At 26.0% G+C, this 23,462-nt stretch overlaps 2 protein-coding genes across 4 annotated transcripts in view; one reads left to right on the top strand and one right to left on the bottom strand.

Annotated features, from left to right (window-relative positions):
- LOC114129745 (adenylate kinase isoenzyme 1) overlaps positions 1-23,462 on the top strand; it is a 227,591-nt gene that overhangs the window by 159,168 nt on the left and 44,961 nt on the right. The gene's annotated exons all lie outside the window — the stretch shown is intronic.
- Positions 436-16,232, bottom strand: LOC114129762 (protein ELYS-like). Its single transcript, XM_027994589.2, has 24 exons — positions 15,719-16,232; positions 14,776-14,919; positions 14,406-14,553; positions 14,213-14,347; positions 13,994-14,144; positions 13,685-13,877; positions 13,503-13,617; positions 13,086-13,382; positions 12,818-13,011; positions 12,522-12,702; positions 12,321-12,461; positions 12,027-12,192; positions 11,730-11,966; positions 11,552-11,669; positions 11,324-11,493; positions 10,438-10,547; positions 10,231-10,375; positions 9,392-9,564; positions 9,198-9,309; positions 8,888-9,116; positions 7,877-7,986; positions 2,796-7,671; positions 2,255-2,373; positions 436-824 (listed from the first exon to the last, which is right to left on the bottom strand). Exons 1-24 carry the CDS (start codon positions 15,932-15,934, stop codon positions 734-736), a joined length of 8,571 nt encoding a protein of 2,856 aa, XP_027850390.2. The 5' UTR covers positions 15,935-16,232; the 3' UTR covers positions 436-733.

Raw genomic sequence — 23,462 nt, 5'->3', positions numbered from 1 at the left:
AATTGTTTCTTTAATTTCTATGGTTTATTAGTTATTACTATGTAATGTGTAATGATTACTAAGAAAAAAATGCAACAGATGACTATTGATAATCAAGACATAAAGTTTGATTATAAATAAAATAATACATTCAGAAAATTTTAAATATGAATATCAAAATCACAAAACATACAATTTTAGGTTTTATTTAAGGTTAATTCGATTTTTGTAATGATTTATCATAAGCATAAATGCATCCTAATTATATCAGTAAATTTTCAAATTTTAAGTACAAGGACGAATTAATATATATTAAGTCATTGGAATAAGTAAATCAATAACTTAATTATATTTTGTTTTTTAAAAAACTAATGTGAATAGAGATAAGAAATAGAGATGTGAACAATTAACAAAAATCAAAGTATAACTAACATTTACAAGACATAACTTCTTAAATTATAGGTTGTGGAACTAAAAAAAATGTATTTATTTTAATATCAAATATACACAAATATAAATACAAATATAATAATAAAATTCAAAGTCAAATTTTGAAATTATACAGTTTGTTTAATTTTTAACATTACATTTTTTATTAATCTTACAAGGCCCAGCTAAGCTAAGATGAAAATCTATTTTTTAAATTTCAACATGTTTATGTATAATAACATACAATAGGTAATTTATAGGCTTAATTATTATTAACAAATAAAAATATATTCCTATTAACATTGATCTTAACTTTAAATTAATGTTAATTATTAGATTTTTTAAAATTTTTTTTTTTAATATTTTTTTTCTTTTCTGGTTTTGACGCAGGGCTGTTATTAGTTGTCGTATCTTGTCTGAAAAATATAATAAAATTAATATATTTCAAGTAATTTATAATATTAATAATATAATTAAATTATACATTCAGATTATTCCATATTTTGCAATTCTACAACAAAAACTCCACAATTCAAAATTCATTAATTTTGAGACATCATCACTGCCAGGTAGAAAAAAAAATAACTTTATATTATGTAAAGAACACCACCAAAGAAGCCCGCAGAGATGGGCCAGTAGGTGCCATTGCACACATTGACATTTTTTAATAAACAAAAAAATCATAGTGCACATGAGATTCATAACTTTATTTTATAAAATTTCGGCGTTAATAAAAATATTAGTGAATTACCTACTGCACAAATAATATTTTTGATCATCTTAGTTCCACCAAAATAACATAATGTTGTTGCGAGTATGGGAATATACAACATGAATTTAATTTTACACCCACTGAGCTGATTTTCTGCGGGCGCCCCTGAACACCATATTCAATATAATTTTTCATTTAACCACTAAAAAATCATGTGCTAGTATTGAATTGTTAAATTTATAGCTAATTTTCACAGTAAGAGAGCCATATTTAATTTAAGGCAATTAACGTACATTTTAATTCATCTAATTAATCACTTAAGTCAAAATGCAAAACTACTTTATTTGATTTGTGGCGTTTTTGCATTAAAGAAAAACTAATTATTATGTTGAGTGCAAAACAGTAAATTTAGAGTTGTGGCAGTATAGCGTTTTATAATTTGTGATATTGTAGCCACAATATAAAATACGACTTAGGATAGAGACATAAGCCTTGTTCTAGAGGTGTGAATTTTATAAAAGCAAAATTAAAAATATACATAATTTTTAGTTAATAGAACAATAAGCAGATTAAAAATTCATTAATAAGACTTAACTCATATTAATCTCTCCTGTATAACTTAATTATTATAAACCCATATTTTATTTTTTTCTTTGACAAAAACTGTTTTTTATCAAGCCTAAACAGATTATAAAAGGTAAAAAAAAACTTAACTCCTAATTAATATAATAGCTATTATTATGAGTCACTTAGGCTCTTGAGTCTCTTTAGTTTCTAGGGTCACACATAATGGTTTGACTGCGGCTGTTTCCACAGCTGAAGGTTGAAGTGTGAATGCTTATCAGGTGGTTGAATTTAAAATCAAATTATTTTAATTTGTTGAACGGTACAACTGCTACGACTCAACCACTATGTGTGCCTAGCTTATGAGTAACTATGTGACTACCAAAGACTATCTGTGTTTTTATTCATAAATAAAGATGAATCATGTATAATTAGTTATATAAGTATTAGCTAGATTACTAATAAATTGAAAAACATTAAAACATTACATTAAGGTAACAAATAATATATTTATTTTTTTTATTAATAACTCCTACAGTTTTATTTGAGTAGTGTAATACAATTTCTTACCCAATAATAGACGTGGATTGTAATGATTTTTCTAATATGGATTGTTGAAAACGTGTCATACGTCTTTCTGGAGTAGGTGGTTCAATTGATGGTTCTATTGGAGCATGGACGATTGTTTCCTTAGAAAAAAATAAATTAATATTAAACTTTATAAGTTAAATCGGTGATAAATAATGTATACTATTTGTAATTTTGTAATTTTAGTTCTAAGACAAGCATTACTTTATTACTCAGACAAGTAACTCATTATCTTGAGTTAAACTTTTAAGTCATTTTATTTTTACAAATATTGTTTTATTAACATCTTTAGAAATTTAAAAAATCTTAATAAAATTCTTAAATAATAAATAATTGTCTACTATAGTTTAAAATACCCATTTTATACCTATTCTACATATAGGTAATTATTATATTATGGGTTTATACAACTATTATTTTATACATTTCTATGATAATAATAAAAAATGATTATTTTTTTTTATCTGTGCAATTAAAATAACTAATAATATTTTTTATTAAATATCACTATTAGGACTCTTACCTTTATATTTTTGGTTTTGCGTTTAGGCAATACCTCATTCTTTTCAGAAAGAGATGCAGCTGATTTCTTAGTTTTGGAAGTGGTACCAACAGACAATTTTCTTTGTCTGTTAATAGGTACTTTTGATTTAACTAATGGTCTGATTTCACTCTTAAGTGTATGTTGAATAGGATCTAATTCTACTATGCTAGAATTCTGAATCATTGATCTAGTCATAATACGTTTGGAGTCTGTTGATTCATCTGAAGAAGAATCTTCATTTTCAGAATTCAAGTTAGCCATATGTATTTTAGTACGTTTTTTTGCTGGAGTATATAACATATGCTGAGAAATATTTCCAGCTATTGGTGATAATTGTTCACAAGAATTAGAGGAATTAGAATTGTGACTATTTTGATTAGACTCATCTGAATTACATTCAGATTCAGCAACTTCTTTTTTTTCTTCCTCAACTTGATTTAAGGTTTTTTGTTTTTTTCTACTCTCGTGAGACTCTGAAACTGAGCGTTTCCTTATTTTTTTAGGTGATTTTAATGCTTTTTTTAAAACCCCAATTAAATCATCTTTTTGAGTAGGAATTTCTTCATTTGAAATTAATATATTTACACTTGAACTTCGTTTGGGTTTTGTTTTAACAACAGAAAATGTTAGAACAGGGTCTGGATCAACTGATTTAGATCTTCTCGGAGTTCTTAGTTTTGTATTTTCTTGACATTTTGCATTTAAATTATCATGTTCTATTTTTTTTGCTGTATTAGTTAAGAAATTGAATTTTGATTTTCTTTTTAATGTAACACGTTCAGTTTTTGAAATATTTTTTTCCGCATTTGAAGTATCTTCTTCAGGTATTTCCTCTAAGCCAAACACAGTTTTTCTATTTGTAGCTATTGATTCTTCGATAGGAACTACAGATTTTGATCGTCCACTTCTGCGTTTTATCGATGTAATATTTTCTTGACTTTTAGATTTCTTTTTTGATAATGACACCCTTACTTGTCTTCTATTATCATCAACCATATCAGAACTACGGAAAATATTTGAAGAAATAGTTTCCAATTCAACTTGCTTAGGTTCACTTTTAGCTCTTGATCTTGTTGTTATTGTTTTAGTATCTTCTGATGAAATTGATTTTGCTTTCCTTATTATTTGATTTTGAATTGGATCAGATAACAAATTAATTTTGCCGGGAGTCAACTTTTGTCTTTCTTCGGAAGGAATATCCAGTGTAGAGTCTTTAGTTATTGATATACTTCTTCTTGAAGATGATCGCAAAAAATAGTTTTCAACTTGTGGAATATCCAGACTGTTTTTTTGATGACTTTTATCTAATTTTTCAAGTTTTTCATTCTCAGTATTTTGAATATTACCAGAAATATCAGGGCATTGTGACGTAACAGTTACGCCAGTAGACACTAATTCAATTACACTTTTGTCATAAGGTAGTTCAATTTTTTCACTCATACTCATATCAATAGGATTATCATTTGTTGAAAGTTTCACTAACGTTTTATTTGGTTCTAACGAAACAGGATCAGATATTTCAGATATTTGTACTTCATTATCTGAATATTTTTCTTCTGTAGAAATTAATACATTGGTATCAACTTGTTGAAGTGTAATATCTTTAGATTTGACTAGTTGATCATTGTCATTGAAATTATCAAACTGTTCAATGTTCGATGAACAAGACACAATTGATGTAGAACATTTAGAATCAAGTTCTTCATTCTGAATGTTGATTATTTGCTCTGATTGAGTTGTTGTTTCAACATTTTTTTGGGGTAATGAACAAGTGTTTTCTTCAGCCACAATGATATAGGATGATTTATCAGTTTCCATAGTATTTATAGAAGTTTCGACATTATTTGGTAGAATGCCTTCTGTTTTATTTATTTGTTCTTCTGATTCATTTGATAAGGATTGATGTCTTTGTTTAATAGTAAGTACATCACATGATTCATGATTTACTGAATCTTCATTTTCCAGTTCAAGAGACTTTTTTGATAAATCTACACTTACACTTGTTTGATCTTCGATTGGAAATAATTGTGTAGAATCGATGTTTCCAAAATAAATAGGTTTTTGAATACTAGAATTATCTAACATGTTATTTTGGTCATTGTCACACAATATTTTATCATTTTTTTCTTCAAGTTCTGATTGTACATTAATAGTAGCATTATTTTGTATATCAATGTTTTCATCTGGATTACTTTCTGGTAATGATTCTAGCTCCAATATATCTTGAATTTCACCCTCAGCTTCAATTTCTAGTTCTTTATTACTAATATCTTCTTTAGTGTCAACTAAAACTAACTCTTGGGTATCAAGATTATTGGATTGTGCATTTATATTTGACTGATCATTTTCAAAAGAATATACATGACCAAATAAAAGTACTGGTTTATTATCAGGAATTTCTTGTTGGCCAAAAAATGATTCCCCAAACATAAATGGAGTTGATTGATTAATATCTACTTCTACCTGATCTGATTCAATCACAGTATGATGATTAAAACCATCATCAGGAATGGGATTAGAATCATTTCTTAACGTTTCAAAAGAATGGTGTTTATTGGATGATGTATCATCACAATGGTTATCTTTAAAATTGTCTTCATTTACATTACACGATTTGCTTGCTAGATTTTCGGAAGTTTCATCGTTTATAACATGTTCAAGAGTTTCTTGATTATCTAAATTATTATCTTCATTTTCATTATTAAACAAAACACCTGAATTATTCTCAAAATTATCATCATTATTTTCAGATCCAATAACTTTATTTCCGGGAAAATTTACCATACAATAATTTTTTTCGTCTTCTTCCTTATCTTCTTTTTCATAATTTTCATCAAATTTAACAGTTTGTTGATCTAAATCGTACACGCGAGTGTTTTTCAAAATAATGTTTTTACGTAATGAAGCATGTGGATCTGAAACATTTTCATCTTTTCTTTCGAATTCTTCTTCTTCACAATCCTGTTCTGAAATATCCATCTCTTTTTTTTCTTCTTCTTCATAATTTTCATCAAATTTAACAGTTTGTTGATCTAAATCGTACACGCTAGTGTTTTTCAAAACACTTTTTTTACGTAATGAATCATGTGGATCTGAAATATTTTCATCTTCTTTTTCAGATTCTACTTCTTCTTCTTCTTCACAATCTTGTTCTGAAATATCTATTTCTTTTTCTTCTTCTTCTTCTTCGCAATCCTGTTCTAAAATATCTATTTCTTTTTCTTCTTCTTCACAATCCTGTCCTGAAATATCTATTTCTTTTTCTTCTTCTTCACAATCCTGTCCAGAAATATCTATCTCTTTTTCTTCTTCTTCACAATCCTGTTCTGAAATATCGATCTCTTTTTCTTCTTCTTCTTCACAATCTTGTCCTGAAATATCTATTTCCTTTTCTTCTTCTTCACAATCCTGTCCTGAAATATCTATTTCTTTTTCTTCTTCTTCACAATCCTGTTCTGAAATATCGATCTCTTTTTCTTCTTCTTCTTCACAATCTTGTCCTGAAATATCTATTTCCTTTTCTTCTTCTTCACAATCCTGTCCTGAAATATCTATTTCTTTTTCTTCTTCTTCACAATCCTGTTCTGAAATATCGATCTCTTTTTCTTCTTCTTCTTCTTCATAATTTTCATCAAACTTAACAGTTTGTCGATCTAAATCGTACACACTAGTGTTTTTCAAAACACTTTTTTTACGTAATGAAGCATGTGAATCTGAAACATTTTCATCTTCTCTTTCAGATTCTTCTTCTTCACAATCCTGTTCTGAAATATCTATCTCTTCTTCTTCTTCTTCTTCAAATTCTTCTTCATTTTCTTCATCAAGTTCGTCGTCATCACTATCTTCATTATATTGTCTTTTTTGAGATTTAAATCTACCATATCTTGTATTTTCTAAATCACTATCACTATCTTCGGATATTATACTACCACTGGATGAATCTGATGATTTTTCACTGAACGAACTATTAGATATAGCTTCATTTTCATCTGAATCTGAATCCAATGAAATCACATCAATAGCTTTATTTGTTTTTAATACTGGTTTTTCAATATTACTTTTGCTATTAAGAACTGAATGATTCCAGACTATACGATGTGGATTTAAGGTTTTCTTCTTATCTACTGAAACAGACTTTGGAGTAGAAAGTTTAATACCTTCTTTAACAGATGAACTTATATTTTGTGGTAATGATGCTGATACAGGAGTTTCATTATCATCATCTTCATCAGATATTGAAATTTCTTTGTCATCCTCTTCATCAGATACATGAATATCTTGGTTATACTCTTCATCAGATAAAGGAATTTCTTTGTCATCTTCTTCATCTTCATCAGATATAGGAATTTCTTGGTCATACTCTTCATCAGATACAGACATTTCTTTGTCATACTCTTCATCAGATACAGGAATTTCTTTGTCATCCTCTTCATCAGATACAGGAATTTCTTTGTCATCCTCTTCATCAGATATAAGAATTTCTTTGTCATTCTCTTTAATAGATACAGGAGTTTCTTTGTCATCTTCTTCATCAGATGACAACAATATAATACATTCTTTACTTTCTGAACTTGAAATCATTTCTTTATTTTTAATATCATTCTCCAACGCATCATATATTTCAAATTGTCTTTGTTCAGAACAAGAATTTTCCTCAGAAATATCCATTTTTTCACATTCATCACTTATATTCATTTTAGAATCATCTTTAAGCGATTCTTGAGAAGTAATTGGTATTTGATCGGAGCTAATTTGATTTCTTAAATCATTGGCATCATTGCTACCCACACTATAAAAACTTTCATTTTCGGGATTATCAGTGGCTTGTACATTTACCAAATTTTCAGGATCAATTCTAAAAAATATAATGTGATTTGATTATTAATAATTGTTCATAAAATGAATACATCATTTAATATATGATAGTAATTCAAGTAGTTCTGGATTAAAAAAAATATATATTGTAATTAAAAATACCTATTTTAATAATAAGTATGTTTATAAATTTGTTACCCAAGTTTAATAAATATTAAAAATAATTAACTTAAATCATTAAGTACCTTTTAACTGTAATGTCATCATTACAAGGTAGACTGAATCTTATTGAAGATCTTGACGTCTTGTCGATATCTAACGATATTATTTGTTTATTGTTTAAAGCCAATTTTGTCTGAAATCATAATTAATTTAATAACAGGTTAACGAATATGAATATGAATTCAATAATAAAATAGTAAATCTTATGTTGAACTCATAGAATATTAATATTAATTTGATTTATATTTAACCTTTTAATAATTATCTTTTTTAAGATACTAACAATCGGAATAAAGTTAAAAATATAAAAAATTATTTAATTGATTCACTATTTACTATTTTTCAGTTACATTGTGTTACTTCATATAGAATCTTAAAATACATTTTATAGATCAAATATAATATATATATACTACATAATAACTAAAATAAAAATGTATTTATTTTAGTAATATTCATATTATTTATAAACTTGCATTTGGTAAATAAGGTATTGAAATATTTTTTTATTTTGAATGTAACAAAATATATAAAAGTTTTATACGAAACTATATTCTAATTAATGGTAACATGGCAAGCCCTATTGAACATGACATCCAAGATTTCAAAAACCATAAATGTAATATAATGAATCTAACACATTTCTCCTTAAAGCTGGAAAATGCTTAACACTATTTTATATAAATTAATAAATGATATAAAACTATTAATATAATACTCCTTAATCTAATGCAATTTGTTTAAATATACTATACTCTAATATAAAGAATATGTACAAAAATAATGGTTGTTATTTTAATATATTAAATTTATTAATTATGTGTGGTGGAATATGAGATTTAAATAATTTATGAAATGTAAAAATACTTATATATAAAAAATATATCATTATTTAAGAGTATATGAGTATGAAACTGCATTTTAAATCAACAACAGTAAATATATCAACCAAAATCATAGTAAACTAACAAATAATAAAAATTGTTAGTAACAGTTACAATAAAATATTTAATAAAAAACAATAAAATATATACCTTCAAAATTGATGAGCATCTTGAAATAGATGGCGATGCTAGGGTCTTTTCAACTAGTGGTGTATTGAGTATTTCCAATACTTGTTTTTCAATTGGTTTCACAATTTCATTATTAGCGATTGGAGTATTTAATGAATTTTCTTCTATTTTTCTTCGTTTTTCATTAGAAACTATATCATCTACAGGTGACCGTTTTCTTGTATTAGTATTTGCTGGTAAGAAGAGATCACTAAACAAATTAATTCAAATTAATACATATTTAGGAAGAATTATTAAATAATTTAAAAAATAATAACGAATAATTATTTACATTGAATTTGATGGTGTAGAAGAATCAATCTTTCTTTTAACCAAAGTACTTGTTTTATTCCTATCCATTATAAACATTTTGCTTTCATTGTTCATACATTTTACAACAACATCTTAAAACAATTAATAAAGATAAAAAATGAATTTATAGTACTATAAGCATAATAAGGTATAGTATTATGAAAATTAACTAACTTGGTTTTTTATATACACTTTGAGGAGTAAGACGGCCATAATTTTGGCTCGTAACATTAGGAATAGATTTTTCAAGTCCATCAATTAAAACGCTAGTTATTTTTAATACATCATTATTATTTGATGTTAAACTAGCTTTCATTGTTTGATTTAATTTGATAGCTTCTCTATGTCTAGAAAAAAAATATTATAAAAATTATTTAATTTAAATAAAATATAAAATGGATATTCAATGTATGTTTTAACTATAAGTGACCAATGTATATAATTATTAATTACCAACACTATGTTTTTAATTTTACAATCATCACAAAATTATCTGATAATCTCACAATAATATACATGAATTTAATTATATTTAGACTGTTCATTTAAACAAGTATTTCATATTATGGTGCAAGTTATATTTTAATTGAAACATGTACTGTTAAGTTTGTCTAATTATATATACTAACTAAAATATTGAATACTATTATACTAAATATAACATTATCAAACTATCAAAATATTCTACACAGGACAAAATAAATATTTATGGATTATAAATTAATCATTGATTACAATATTATATTAATAACTAAATAACATATTTTTTTTAACAACAACTTGGAAATTAGTATATTAAGTTAGATATACGATTCTAAATTTTACCATGAAAAATATATTACACAATTAAATACATTTTCAATTTCAAATAATTAAAAACAACAAAATAAATTTTACCAATGATAATAAATAATAATAATAAATAAAAATGTTAAGTGAAATACAATACTTTAACTTGTATAAGAATATCATTCAATAATATAAATAAATTTTGAAATAATAATCAAACTTACCTTCCTCGCTGTAACAAAAATAACAGTTGGAAAGTTAATGTTTCAGTATCATCAAATTTTTTCAAATAAGATAAAAATAATTCTGCTTCCTCCATTTCCCAGAGATACTCTATCAAACATTTTAATTTTTTTGTTTCTCTACATCCTAATAAAAAATATAACAACATTAGAAATATATTTAAATCAATATGAATTTATAAAACATACGATCAAAGAAGTATTCAAACAGAGTTTGTTTTTCTTTAAATGGTCTTGCTCGTAAATAAATCAAAGTATCGAAACATTGGTTATTCATTATTTGTAAGTTAATATAAAACCTAAAATAAAAATACATGAATTTTAATTATATTTAATCAATACTCTAGTTTTTTTATCGAATTCTTTTAAATATATCAATGAATCATAAAAAACTATTATAAATGCAGTTTTAGTTAATACACATGGTTGATTACACATGGTCCACATCTAGATATTTACTAGTGGTAAATATTATTGTTATTATTGATATTACATACCCTTATACTACTATGTAATATCATAAATCTATGCACAGTTTTAAATACATTTCTTTAATAGTATAGTATATTATATACAATTTCGGAAATAATATAAGAAATATTAAATTAAAATATAAGATTTTTAAATTTTAGAAAAAAATTATTAAGAAAAATAAATTTATTTTAATAATTTTATATACTTCTACTAAGTGTTAAATAAATTAGGAAACTCTTTATTTATGTATGCATTTATTAACTTTCATGGAACAATAACAGATAATACATCTATATATTTATAATATTCAATATTTTATAACCTCATTAATTATATAATCTTTTATCAATCTAAATTAGTTTAATGGTTGTTTACAAACTTATTTAACACTATGTAGATATATAGATTATAGAAATAAAGACTTTTTTTAATTAAGTGAATATTATAGAAAAATATTTATTCAATAAATAACAATCAGTCCAAGTAGTGCATAAATTATATTACACAGATACAAATTCAACATTTAAAGAACTTCAGGTATGGAACAACTAGCTACATTTTGGGCTATTAAAAATAAAAATTATACCAGAATATCTCTTACTTATGATCTTCAATGTTGATTAAATTAATTTTAGTAAGTTGGAAGTAAAACCGTGCCCAAAAATATTGTTTTCTAAATACAAGCAATTTTAACACAGTCCAGTGATACCAATCCCAAGATTTATCATTAACCATCCATTCATTATTACTGGCTAGAATATCCATAGCTTCCTATAATTATAAAGAAATAAAATATGATAACAGTAAGAATAATAAAAATAATATTTACTTCAAACATGTCATGATCTAATAACCAGCTAGCACGACAAAGAGTATTCAACCCTTTATTTTCTATATCAAATTCAATGGCAAAATTACACATACGATTTGCGGTTGTTACATTCACCCTAAAATTGATCATATTACATATAATAAATAATTAAAATATTTAACATATCAAAACATACTCTTGCGATGAACAGACGTCAATCAAAAAATAAATTGTAATAAAATCTTTGACTTGATTAGAGAGTGCAGCATTCAAATAGATTCTTAATAGACATTGGACATTAGAAGGTGGATATAATCCTTTAGTAGCTTCGCCACCTTCATGTTGCCACTGTTCGATTAATTTATTCCCTTTAGGTTCATTAGTCACAAAAGCGTCAATAAGATATAATGGCAAATCTCCAAATTCCATTCGACTAAAAATGTATTTTTATCTATTTAATTCAATAGTTCATTTTTAATTTTTATTTACTAACCGTTTAATTGCATACTGGATAAGAGAAGAAAAATCACATTGTATGAATTTCTGAGTAGGGTCTTCTTCAATAGATTCTGGTAAAAGTCCATAGCCAAGAAAACATGTAACAGCTTTAAAATATTGAGTAACCAAATTTAGTGTATAAACACGATACGAATAATCAACTGAAATAAAAAAAATATATAATTTGCTTTAATTATTTTGCATATTATTATTACAAATATCAACACAGCATAATTTATTTGAAAATACATTATACAGAACTTAAAAATCATATACTACACATAATTACCATTTATTATATGAATACCATATGCATTATGCAAATCTTCTAGGAAATGTTTAACACACAACATTTGAGATAAGCAATGATTTAATATCCTTTCATTTTTTCTACCCAGCTGTGTACCAGAATAGTCAAATAAAGGAACACCTAAACAAGATTTATATTAAATGATATATGCAATGGGTATTGAACAAATTAGATATTTACATAATTTATCTGCATATTGTTTAACAACCATGACATGCTTCCAAAGACATTGAACTAAATGTAAAATTGTTGCTTCGCTAGACACATATGTTCCATTTTTCCATTCTTCAGCACATGCACTAAGAACTGACATAATTTTATTTTCCACTATAATTGATATAACAAAACTTCTTTTATCGGGCTGAAAAATAAATAAATTGTGATTATCAATATGTATTAGATTACAATATAAGTATTAAATAATAATAATAATGTAATAATATATATAATATATGTATGTATATATTAATTCTTACCAAACTATAGTTAACGTAATCATCTGTTTTATCCCAAAAAAATGGTCTTAAATTTGTTTGTAAACATTGGCTAAATATTAAACTAGGATTTATTAACAACCTCCAATTTTTTAAAAGCAATTGATCCAAAATTTCTTGTTGAACGCCAGCATGTTTAAATCTTATAATTTCAGTGTCCAGTAAACAATCACATTCTGGAAAAATATTGTTAAGTTTATATTATATGTATAAAACAAAAAGCTATCATCAACTACTGTTATATTATTACCAAAATATATTGAGGATGGATAATAGAGTTCTTCAACATTATTTCTAAAATTATAACCGAATGGGCGTAATGTTTGGTCAGAAATATTTAAATCCAAATAACTGCCATTATGAGGCAATTTCACAAAACTAGCATAAGAATTTGATACTTTAAGATGGTTTATATTTGATGGCATCTGGGCTTTATACCACTGGTTAATATCAAACAAAAAAATGTAAGATTCAGGGCTGGCATCTACATTTTGACGAATTTCCATTAACATTGCAAATAATCTTATTTCACAATCTTCATCCATATCTACACAGTGATAAATATATATATTATGTTTAAAATTATAAAATTTTATCATTTATAAATATTGGTGTATAAATTATTGAAGATGATCAACATTAATTACAAACTATATATTTTAGTTACCAGTTTCATTTCTGAACAAGTTCACATTACATAAACTAGCTGCAGATATACATCGACCAATTCCAGTTTCTCTTCGTAATGACATTTCTAATTTTATACCATTTCCTTTGAACACCTTTACACAAACACAATATTATATTAAAAAAATTATTTAATTAATAAATATGTAAAATTTAACTCACTCTATATGACAAACGGCCATTTGACATCATAGTTCTCTGTTCATATGTTAAAGCAATCATCATAGCATTTGGAAGTCTAGAATTATCTGATTGAATAACCCAAAGATAACATAGATTATTTGGATCATCAGATGGTTCAAGAAATGTAATATGGGTTACTGGCATAACACATTTAGGCTCTTTTAATAAATATCTAAAATAAAATAATAAAAATCATTTGATTTATGAAATTATAATACAACCAATACAGTATTTAAAAAACCTATACTTTGTAAGATTTATTAAAACATATTATTATTAAATAATTACATTGTCCGCATCATTTTACAGTCCCATAGTTGAAAGTGACCTGTAGAATATCCAATGGCAACCGTATTGATTTCTTCATTATATAACAAACTTGATATGTTAAAGTTTAATTTACCACTGTATTGTTTTTTACAATAGATACAGAAATTTTCTAAAACATAAATTTAAATTAATTATGAATAAGTTATATGAATTTTATTTTTTGAATTTGAATTTTACCATTTAAAAACATTGCTAAATGACAATCACTGTCATCACTCATTTCTTTGACTTCTTGGCAATCCTCATTTTTTCTTATAATGAATAATTTACTAGGCCTTAATTCATTTACAACAATTTCATTTCTTCTTAATTCTATAAAAAAAATTTTTTTTTACTTTTATGTTAAGGGTATAATATTTTATTAACGTACGGTTTTCAATGTGACGCTGTCTTAAATCAACTGCAAAAACTGCTCCAGTTGCCATACCAACTAACAACACAGTAGACATCACTTTAAATTCATCACAAAGTTGATCTTGGGCGAGAGTTTCATTTTTTATAGTAGAAATGTAGGATATCTAAAGAATTTAAACAATAGTTAAAATTGATTTTTTTTATTTAGTATAATTTTTACTTAAGAGGCTATACCCCCATTTTTTATCCTATTATAACGCAAATTTATTATTTAAGTAAATCTTTCAATACAAATTGTTTTATATAGTATGATTGTAAAAACCAAGACTACACGTGGGAAGTATATATCCTCTTAAAATAATTTAATAAATAAATTATTAACATACTGGATTTGGTATATGAATACAACGAATTGTAGTTAATGTTGGCAATTGACATATAAATAATATCCCATAAGATTTAAAAGAACATGCGACCAAAAGTAAGTTGGTTCTTTCTTCGCTCTTTTGTAATTCTTGAACAAAGGTAATCTGGAATAAAAACAATAATACAAATATTTTACATCACTTAGGTATAAAAAAATTCCTGATCCAAATAATTTACAAATATTTATTTTAAGACTATATAAATAACCATGTATTTTATAACTTAAAAAAAATTAATAAACATTTTCTAACCAAAAATGAAATATACAAATTTGGTTTTTTTTTCTTGATTCATCATCGATACATAGCCATTGAACAATAAGATTATAGAACAATAAAAATTATAGAATAGTTAGGTACCTTTTAGTAGAACAATTTTAGATTTTAGTATAACAACAAATAATTACCAAATTATACTCAGGCCTACAAGAAAAGTAAATTATGTCTTAACTCCAATACATCCGAGTTAATGTATTTCCCGCCCATTTAACATATTGATAATGTAGGTGGCTGTCAGTTTATACATGCAAAATGATTTACTTCTCTTGCGGGCCAGAATATAATAATAATTTGATAATTTTATTAGTAGGTACCTATAAAATGAAAAAAAAAAGAAATGCAGAAATTGACTTGGGAATGAATAATAACCTACCTAGATATATTATTTATATTTTATAAAATGATGTACATATAATATTATTAAAGTGTAGGTACTATAAATTATAAATAGGTATAGTGGTTTCCATAAATTCATTACAGATTCTCAAGTATAAAACAATTAATGCGTACAAATATTTCCCTCCAAAACCGATCAAGTCACTAAGATCCTAAGTATTATGTACACCCATCAATTTATTTATATAACCGACACATGTTCAATTGAGTGTGGGCACACACGACTTACCGTCAACGACTTGTCCTTTTGATTTGCGGCAAACGACCGAGACGAAACAATAGACCCAAGCTGCTTCGAATAAAGTATGATGTTTGCCCCGGCAGCAAACCACGCATACTCGCCGTTGGAAATTAGACCGCCGGACTTGTCGCAATCGGAATCCAGTAACTGATTGGAAATATGGTGCGAACCGATCACTTGCATTACTTGTTTCAGAGAGGACATGATGCCGTACACGATGTAGTCGGTGTACGAAGTCCACAAAGGAAACACTCACGCTACCGCGCACACGGTACGGTTTTCAAAGCCCGCGGACCTGACAAAAACCAAAAACGCACACTCTCAGTACTGAACGCGCGTCGATACCATTTTCAATCGCATTTCGACGATTTCAGTGGAAAATCCATGCTTTTAGAATACTGTTTTTTTTTTTTTTTTAAACACACCACCACTTCTAACAAACTACTATCAGACTATACACTGCGACAGTGCGACTGCGTCGAAACGAGTATTTGTCGACACCGTCCCTCTCTTCGTCCGCAGCTGCTGATCATGTGGTTGCGGTGCCGAATTGTTCGAAAAACAGTGCTGTTGTAACGGCAGACTGTAAACGACGCACTGATAAAAAACAGAAAATTTATTTGACGCGTTGTGTTTGCCTATATGCAACAATTGCAAGGGGGCGAGATCACTGTTATCAGATATAACTATTCGCTATATTATATCTACTAGCATGATAAAGTAAATTTAGTTTTTTACTTGTCTACTCGGATTAAACTGTGCTCGCTACCGAGTCGACGACGGATAGGACATTAAAGTACACGAAATTTTTTTTATATATCTGTGAAGTCGACGAAAATTATTAATTTGTCGAATTTGTTCTGTCTCACCGACATTTAAAAATTATTTGATTATTTCTATAACCCTAAAGTTGTATAAATTATAAATGGCATACATTTATAATAGTTAGGTATAGGTATACTTTTGCCTTATACTCGTATTAATCATTAGGCACAGTGCTTAGGGCCTACGAAAAGATTCCTAAATCTAAAAAATATATTGTAAACACATGAGATCTTTCGCTTCACTCAAAATCTAAAAACAGTCTATGTAAAATGTATAATCAAATTGTTTACACGAGCGCTATATTTTTGGATGATGTGCTGCATATGTCATGCGATAAGGAAATTATTATTGAAGATACTCTAATAAATTTAATAAATTACCTTAGCCTTTTATTGATATTATTATTTTTATGTAACGTATGATATTTTAAAATGTAGAGTTTCAAAAAGGTCATAACTTACTTAAAAATAATAATATCAATAAAAGGCTACGTGGGGCCCTAGATAATAATCTTACCTTTAAATTATATTATAGGTCAATTTACTCTAATATCAAAACTAACAGCATACTTTTGAAACGGGTGAATAAAAATTTGGTATATCATGCGTGTGTATGACAGAGACTACACATGCAGGTACGACGTCCTCTTAAATGTTTATATTATTTAGAACAAAGTAAAAAACATTCACTTGTGATTGTGTCTGTTAGTGGACGCAAATGGATTTATTATTTCAAATCTTAATACCATTGTAGTGGATACTGGTTGAATCATATGTAACATGCTACATTCAATGAAATATTAAAACGATACCTTACCTTATGAATGTGAATATGTAAATAGCAAACTCATCCATTGACAATATACAATTAGATAATCAAGCAACCAATCATCTACAACAGTTAAAATATTTGGGAAGTATGCTAACCCCTGACAACAAATGTGATGTTCGGTAAAAATAAAACACAGAATGTTCATAGCAAAGATAGTATTCATACCAAAAATACAACTGCTTATAACCAAAAATGTCAATGTAAATACCAATAAGAACATTCTTAAAAACTATACATGGAGTATCAAACTTAAATATTTTTATTTGTTCATCAATATAAAAATATTATTTAGTTTAATCATTTCACAAACTTATTTTTTAATAAACATATATTATATATATATTAGACTAACCTAAGTACCTACTATTCAGTTTCATTAGTTTATAGATTCAAAAATAGAAAACTTATAAGAGAACAATGGAGAAATGATATAACAGAAGCATTATAGTTAAGTCAACAAGGTCCACAATTGTATAATACTGAAACTAAATTCTCAAATAAAAACCAAAAAACTATTTTTAGATTGAAGACTGCTGCCGTAAGATCACCTGGGTTAAAATAATAAACAAATATCCTTTTTTAGATTCTAAACGGAGTGATGAATGTATTGATTTTACAATGATGTATGTTTTTTTTTTTGTGTCTGCCGATAACATTTGGAGCAGTAAAAATAAGAATAATACTTAATAATACTTCAGCACTTTAGCATTTGAAGTTCAAATTTTGACAAAAACTCGTCAAAATCATGAATATTTGCAAATTATTTTGTAGTTCAAAATTCATAAAATTGTTTATATTTATATCTAACGTTAAATATTCTAGACTGACAAATCATCTCCGTTCAGAATCGTTTTTCGTATACAATGATACCTATCATTGCATTCAAATTTAACCTACCCTAGTCCGAGGTCCACCCCGCCCCCTAATGTACAGCAGAGGGGTACACACTTGCCGACTTTTTTTTTTATGTTTAAGTTTGGATAAAATATCAATTAAATCTAATTATTTTTAGTATTTTAAAAACATTTGTAGAAATTTAAAATTTTTTGTATATCATACTCGTATGTATAATTATGAATTTTACTATCCACAATAGTATTTTTAATTTATTTGAATTATTATCTATTTGTACTGGATTTTTAGTGTGTTCACAGAAAAATATTGTAAAATGTTGAGTTATTTAAATAAGATATAAATATATTTTATTATAATAACTAAATACTAATAATTTGATAAATTCTATGTTATAGTAAAAAATATGTAACTTACTATAATACTAAAAATAAAATAAATGACTTTAATAGGTATGGATATAATAACACATATCACAAAATAAACTTAGTGATTTAGGTTGATAAACTATATTTTGCTTAGAATCATTTTTTGTATGCAATACTATTGAAATATAATATTATTGAATTCAAATTATACACACCTATAATACTATAATAGTGACCCACTCAACATGACAACACCTAATGTAGAGCAATACAGGCGTTCATAGATAACAATTACAAATTAGATAACTGCTCTGCTGTACATTAGGAATTGAGTGAGTTACTATTATCGTTATGTGAATTACCATATAAGTACTCATTAGGTAATTTTTTTACAAAATACGTAAATAGATAGGTATTGATAGTATGACAAAATAATAATAATAATAATATTATTAATATTAATGCTGAATGTTATTAACATGTATAAATAGGAACATTCTGCTCTAATAGTTAATTTACCATAAGACATAAATCAAATGACACTAGATAATAGCATATAATATAACAATCATTTATTTTTGCTTTTACAAAGATAAGACCACTATAATATATTATATTGCACACATACTACGCATTAAAATTGCCTATACTAAACTCCTTATAAATAGACAGTATTGTATTAAATATGTAATTACTAGCTGACCCAGAGCACTTTGTTGCCCGCTAAAAATGCCAATTTATTATATAATATGATTCAAACTAAGTTTAATTTGTTATTTAATATTCGATATAACGGTGTTCAAAAATTAAACATTTTCATTGACCATTTTGAATCTCAAAAAATTTGTGCAAACGCTACTTTAAAATGCTTTTTTATTGTATAGTAAATTTGTGGTACGAATGTACTTACTATGTAAATTGCAAGTATTGATCTACCACTATTCAGAATCTACGTTTATCAGTCAATGAGTTAGTCAGGTTATATTTAACCATTAACCTTGGCGTTGCCCATGAGACTCTCTTATGATTATGTGAGCAGTATATTATCTGCAGGTACCTAGGCAGATCCCGCGAGATGTGTACGTAAATTTATAATTTCAAACCCTTAAGTTTCAAAGTTATATCAATTTTTTTTACTACGGTGGATAAGATACAATAATGTGCCATCTCGTGGTTTTTATATAGTTAACCTAACCTGACTTATATATTGACACATTCATCACTTTATTATTACAACTACATTTTTTATTAAAAACCAATAGCAATAATTTATAAACAAAAATAAAACTTATTTTTATCAATTTAAATCCTTAAAAATCAAAGTTTTGAATAATCCTTTTTTGGGGCACGGTGAAATTATAATATTAATCTATTCTCAATATTTCAACTCGATAACTCAAATAGGTTCGTCTTTGCATTAATTATTATTAAAGTACACTTCCTTTATATATAGAGAAATATATAATGATATTGTTGATGTTTATGAGTTATGTACACGATTAGAAGTGTGTGCACTGACCGATACAGCATAATAATAATTATTACCTAATTTAATGGATAAAATTCACAATTTAAGTTCATCAAATAAAATGCGTTTAGTATTTTGACAATATGTGTATCTATAAAATATAAGTTATCAATTTATGATAATATACATATTTAATAACACACATTTAATATTTGATAATATAACACGCTTAAATTTCTTAATTATTAGGTATATGACATGTTTTACGTTAATGAAAACATAATTTATATTTAATTAAAAACTAAAAGGTTTTAATAAAATAAGTCATAATATTTATAAACGCCATAGCCCATAGGTACTTACCTATTGTTAAAATTAAAATCTAATGAGTGTATATAAAAATGTTTTGAATAATTGAAACGTCAAATTTAAAATAAAGAGTGTTTAATAAGTGGGTAACACACGGCTATATATAGTAAGTAGGTACCATCGAGTAGACCTCGGACATAGAGTAGGTCACTATAATGAATTAGGTTATTGAATTGTTCTCAACTTTTGAATTACCAAATAATAACAATATTTTGTGAGTAAATAACATTATTTCTACGCGGTAAGTGAGCGTTCTCCGAACGTTGAAAATTGAAATTAAAATATGCATTGTGTTCAAATGGGTAGAGTGTTACATTATTTCGAATGAATGTAAACGTATTAAAACATTTTCAATATTAATGTCAATGTTATTGCGATCTGTGTTTGGAAACCAATATTATTTAATCTAATTATATTGATGTATTTTGTTTTCTGTCAAGCGTTCTATGAGAAAATATATAAATACTATATTAAGATTAATTGGTTCTTTTCTCTGTTTGACCATCGTCTGTTCCGCTGAGGACATTTTAGATTTCTAGCGAACTACAACGATAAAGCGAACCATACCGACAGTTCAACCACACAAGTGCGCCATGAGTACCTCAATTATTATTATTATTATTATTGTCATAAATGTATTATTTTATATTATTGGGTTTATTTAACCTAACATAATTCAACTCACGGAAAAAGAACTTCGATTTTTTTTTATAAATAATGTATATAATATATAATATATACAATATACATATATAAGATACTTATTTATTGTATGTAATATTGTACTTTTTTGTAATATTTAACTATTTGTACTATTGCAGGGCTTCGGCTCGATTTATTCAATTATTGTTATAATTACTAATTAATAATTTTAAAATATTACATTGATACATAATAATTATTTTTATACGAGTACCTACTTATATTAAATAATAAATACAACAGTAATGAAATGAATAATAATAATAATGTCAATAAAGTTGTCGGGTATAAAAATAAACAATCAATTTAAAAGTACAGATAGTGTAAATATTACACAGTAGGACCTCAGAATTGTCGTACGCGGTTGATGGCGATAGTACCCCGCGAAATGATGATTTACTACTGTCTACTCTACTCATCTAAATTTTAAATACTTATGACTCATAAGATTTAAACTTACCTTAATTATTCGTATTCAAATACATTTTTGTATCAAAAAGCGAACTATATTTTAATAAAGGAATGTATGAAAAAGTTTTGTTTACCTGGTGTACGATGTAATAATTTTAAGTACCTACTTAAAACAATATTATGAACTGCATTGTTTAATTCGTGTCGTTCGTGAAACACATTTGTGTGGGCCGCTTGTGAATGATTCCTATTTCGTTTAAAATATTATTCATGTACATATTTTATAAATTATAAATTAAATCTATTAGATTCATCGAAACTAATAACAACAAGCAGTATATTTATAAAATATATTATAATTTTCGAATAAAAAATGATTCGCGCGCTTTTTAATCTCATTACACCGAATACTACCGTTTTTACTTGGTTACTAATAAAACGCATATCTGTAAAATCCTAACGAAAATGCATGAAACCCCACGAATTTGAGACCAAAGTACCAGGATTGCTTGGGTCCTATTCAGTTTTGACGTTGTCGGCGCTAAGTAGTAGTGCACAAGTGCAGCACTCTCGTCGTCATTACTAAATTTACTATCACCGCATATGTTCCTGTTACATATATTCCAATCCTTCGCGTCTTAAACGGTTTAAACGCGTACTCAAAACGTCTCCAGAATGTATACGATATTCGCGACTGACTCATATTAATATGCTCATTCTATATTTCTATGTATATTATCCTATAGTATTCTATATAAATTATAAATATTATGAACTTATTTTATGATATATTATATTATATTGTATTATAATATTATCCTATGGTTAAATTGTACTCCGAAGCAATAGAAATAGTTTAAATTGTGTGGGATGAAAATTGAATGAGTTATTAACAAAACTAAATTGTTGTTATTTATTCTCACTGTTATTATTATGTAAAATAAGGTTTTTTATTTTTTAAAAATCTCAAATGGACAATGGACCTGTTATGTATAAAGTACTTAAATATTATACTATGGTTGAACTATATTCTTAAATTAACGCAAATAGTTTCAATTGTGTGAAATTAAATTTGAATGCCTTAGTAACAATTAACAATACTCTGTATATAATTTTAAGCTCAATTAAACATTTTAAAAATGTGATCAAGATATTCCATAAGTTGTTTTTATAATCATTTAAAAATGAATTGGCACTATTTTTTTTTTATACGCAGTGTTTGTAAATTACATTTTCATAACATTTTTCATAATCACAAACATCTTAAAATTATTTTGTAATTATAAATTTATAAAATTTTCTATTTAAATAATTAAATCTTGAAAAATTAATGTAAAGTTTTTCATAAGATTTTCTTACATAAACTTTAAATATTTAACACTTAATATGCTCCATTTTTTGTTTTATAAATATTTTAAGCCAAAATTATGACCAATAATTTAGGTAATATCGTAAAATGATGATTTTAATTTGTAATGACGAATTAATGAGGGTGGGTCAATTTTGCGGAGTAGTTGTGTTCCCAAAAAAAATATCAGTTCGTAAATTACAACTTAGGAACTTTTGAAACATATTATATAAAATGCATCCCTGCAACACTCTAGATAACCTGTTACTATACGTCTATACTAAATCGTCTAAATCAACAAAAGAATTAATAATTTTCGTAACCTTCTTGTAAAGTAGTAAGTACCTACAGTTTGAAAAGTCAAGAAAAAAAAATACTGGTTTAAATGAATAAGAAACTCAGTATTTGTTCTATGTTAACAGAATTTAACTGAGTACCAAAACGTCAAAGTATATTTACGTGCCATTTCTGCTTAAAAACTAACTTTATTGTATCTTTTAGTTATTCTTATTACAATACATTATTCATTATAGGTTTATAATTTGTATTTTAAATGTT

The sequence above is a fragment of the Aphis gossypii genome, chromosome X, assembly GCF_020184175.1.
Source record: "Aphis gossypii isolate Hap1 chromosome X, ASM2018417v2, whole genome shotgun sequence".
Lineage (NCBI taxonomy): Eukaryota > Metazoa > Arthropoda > Insecta > Hemiptera > Aphididae > Aphis > Aphis gossypii.
Note: the sequence above shows the minus strand (reverse complement) of the source record. Positions and strands in the feature narration are given on the sequence as shown.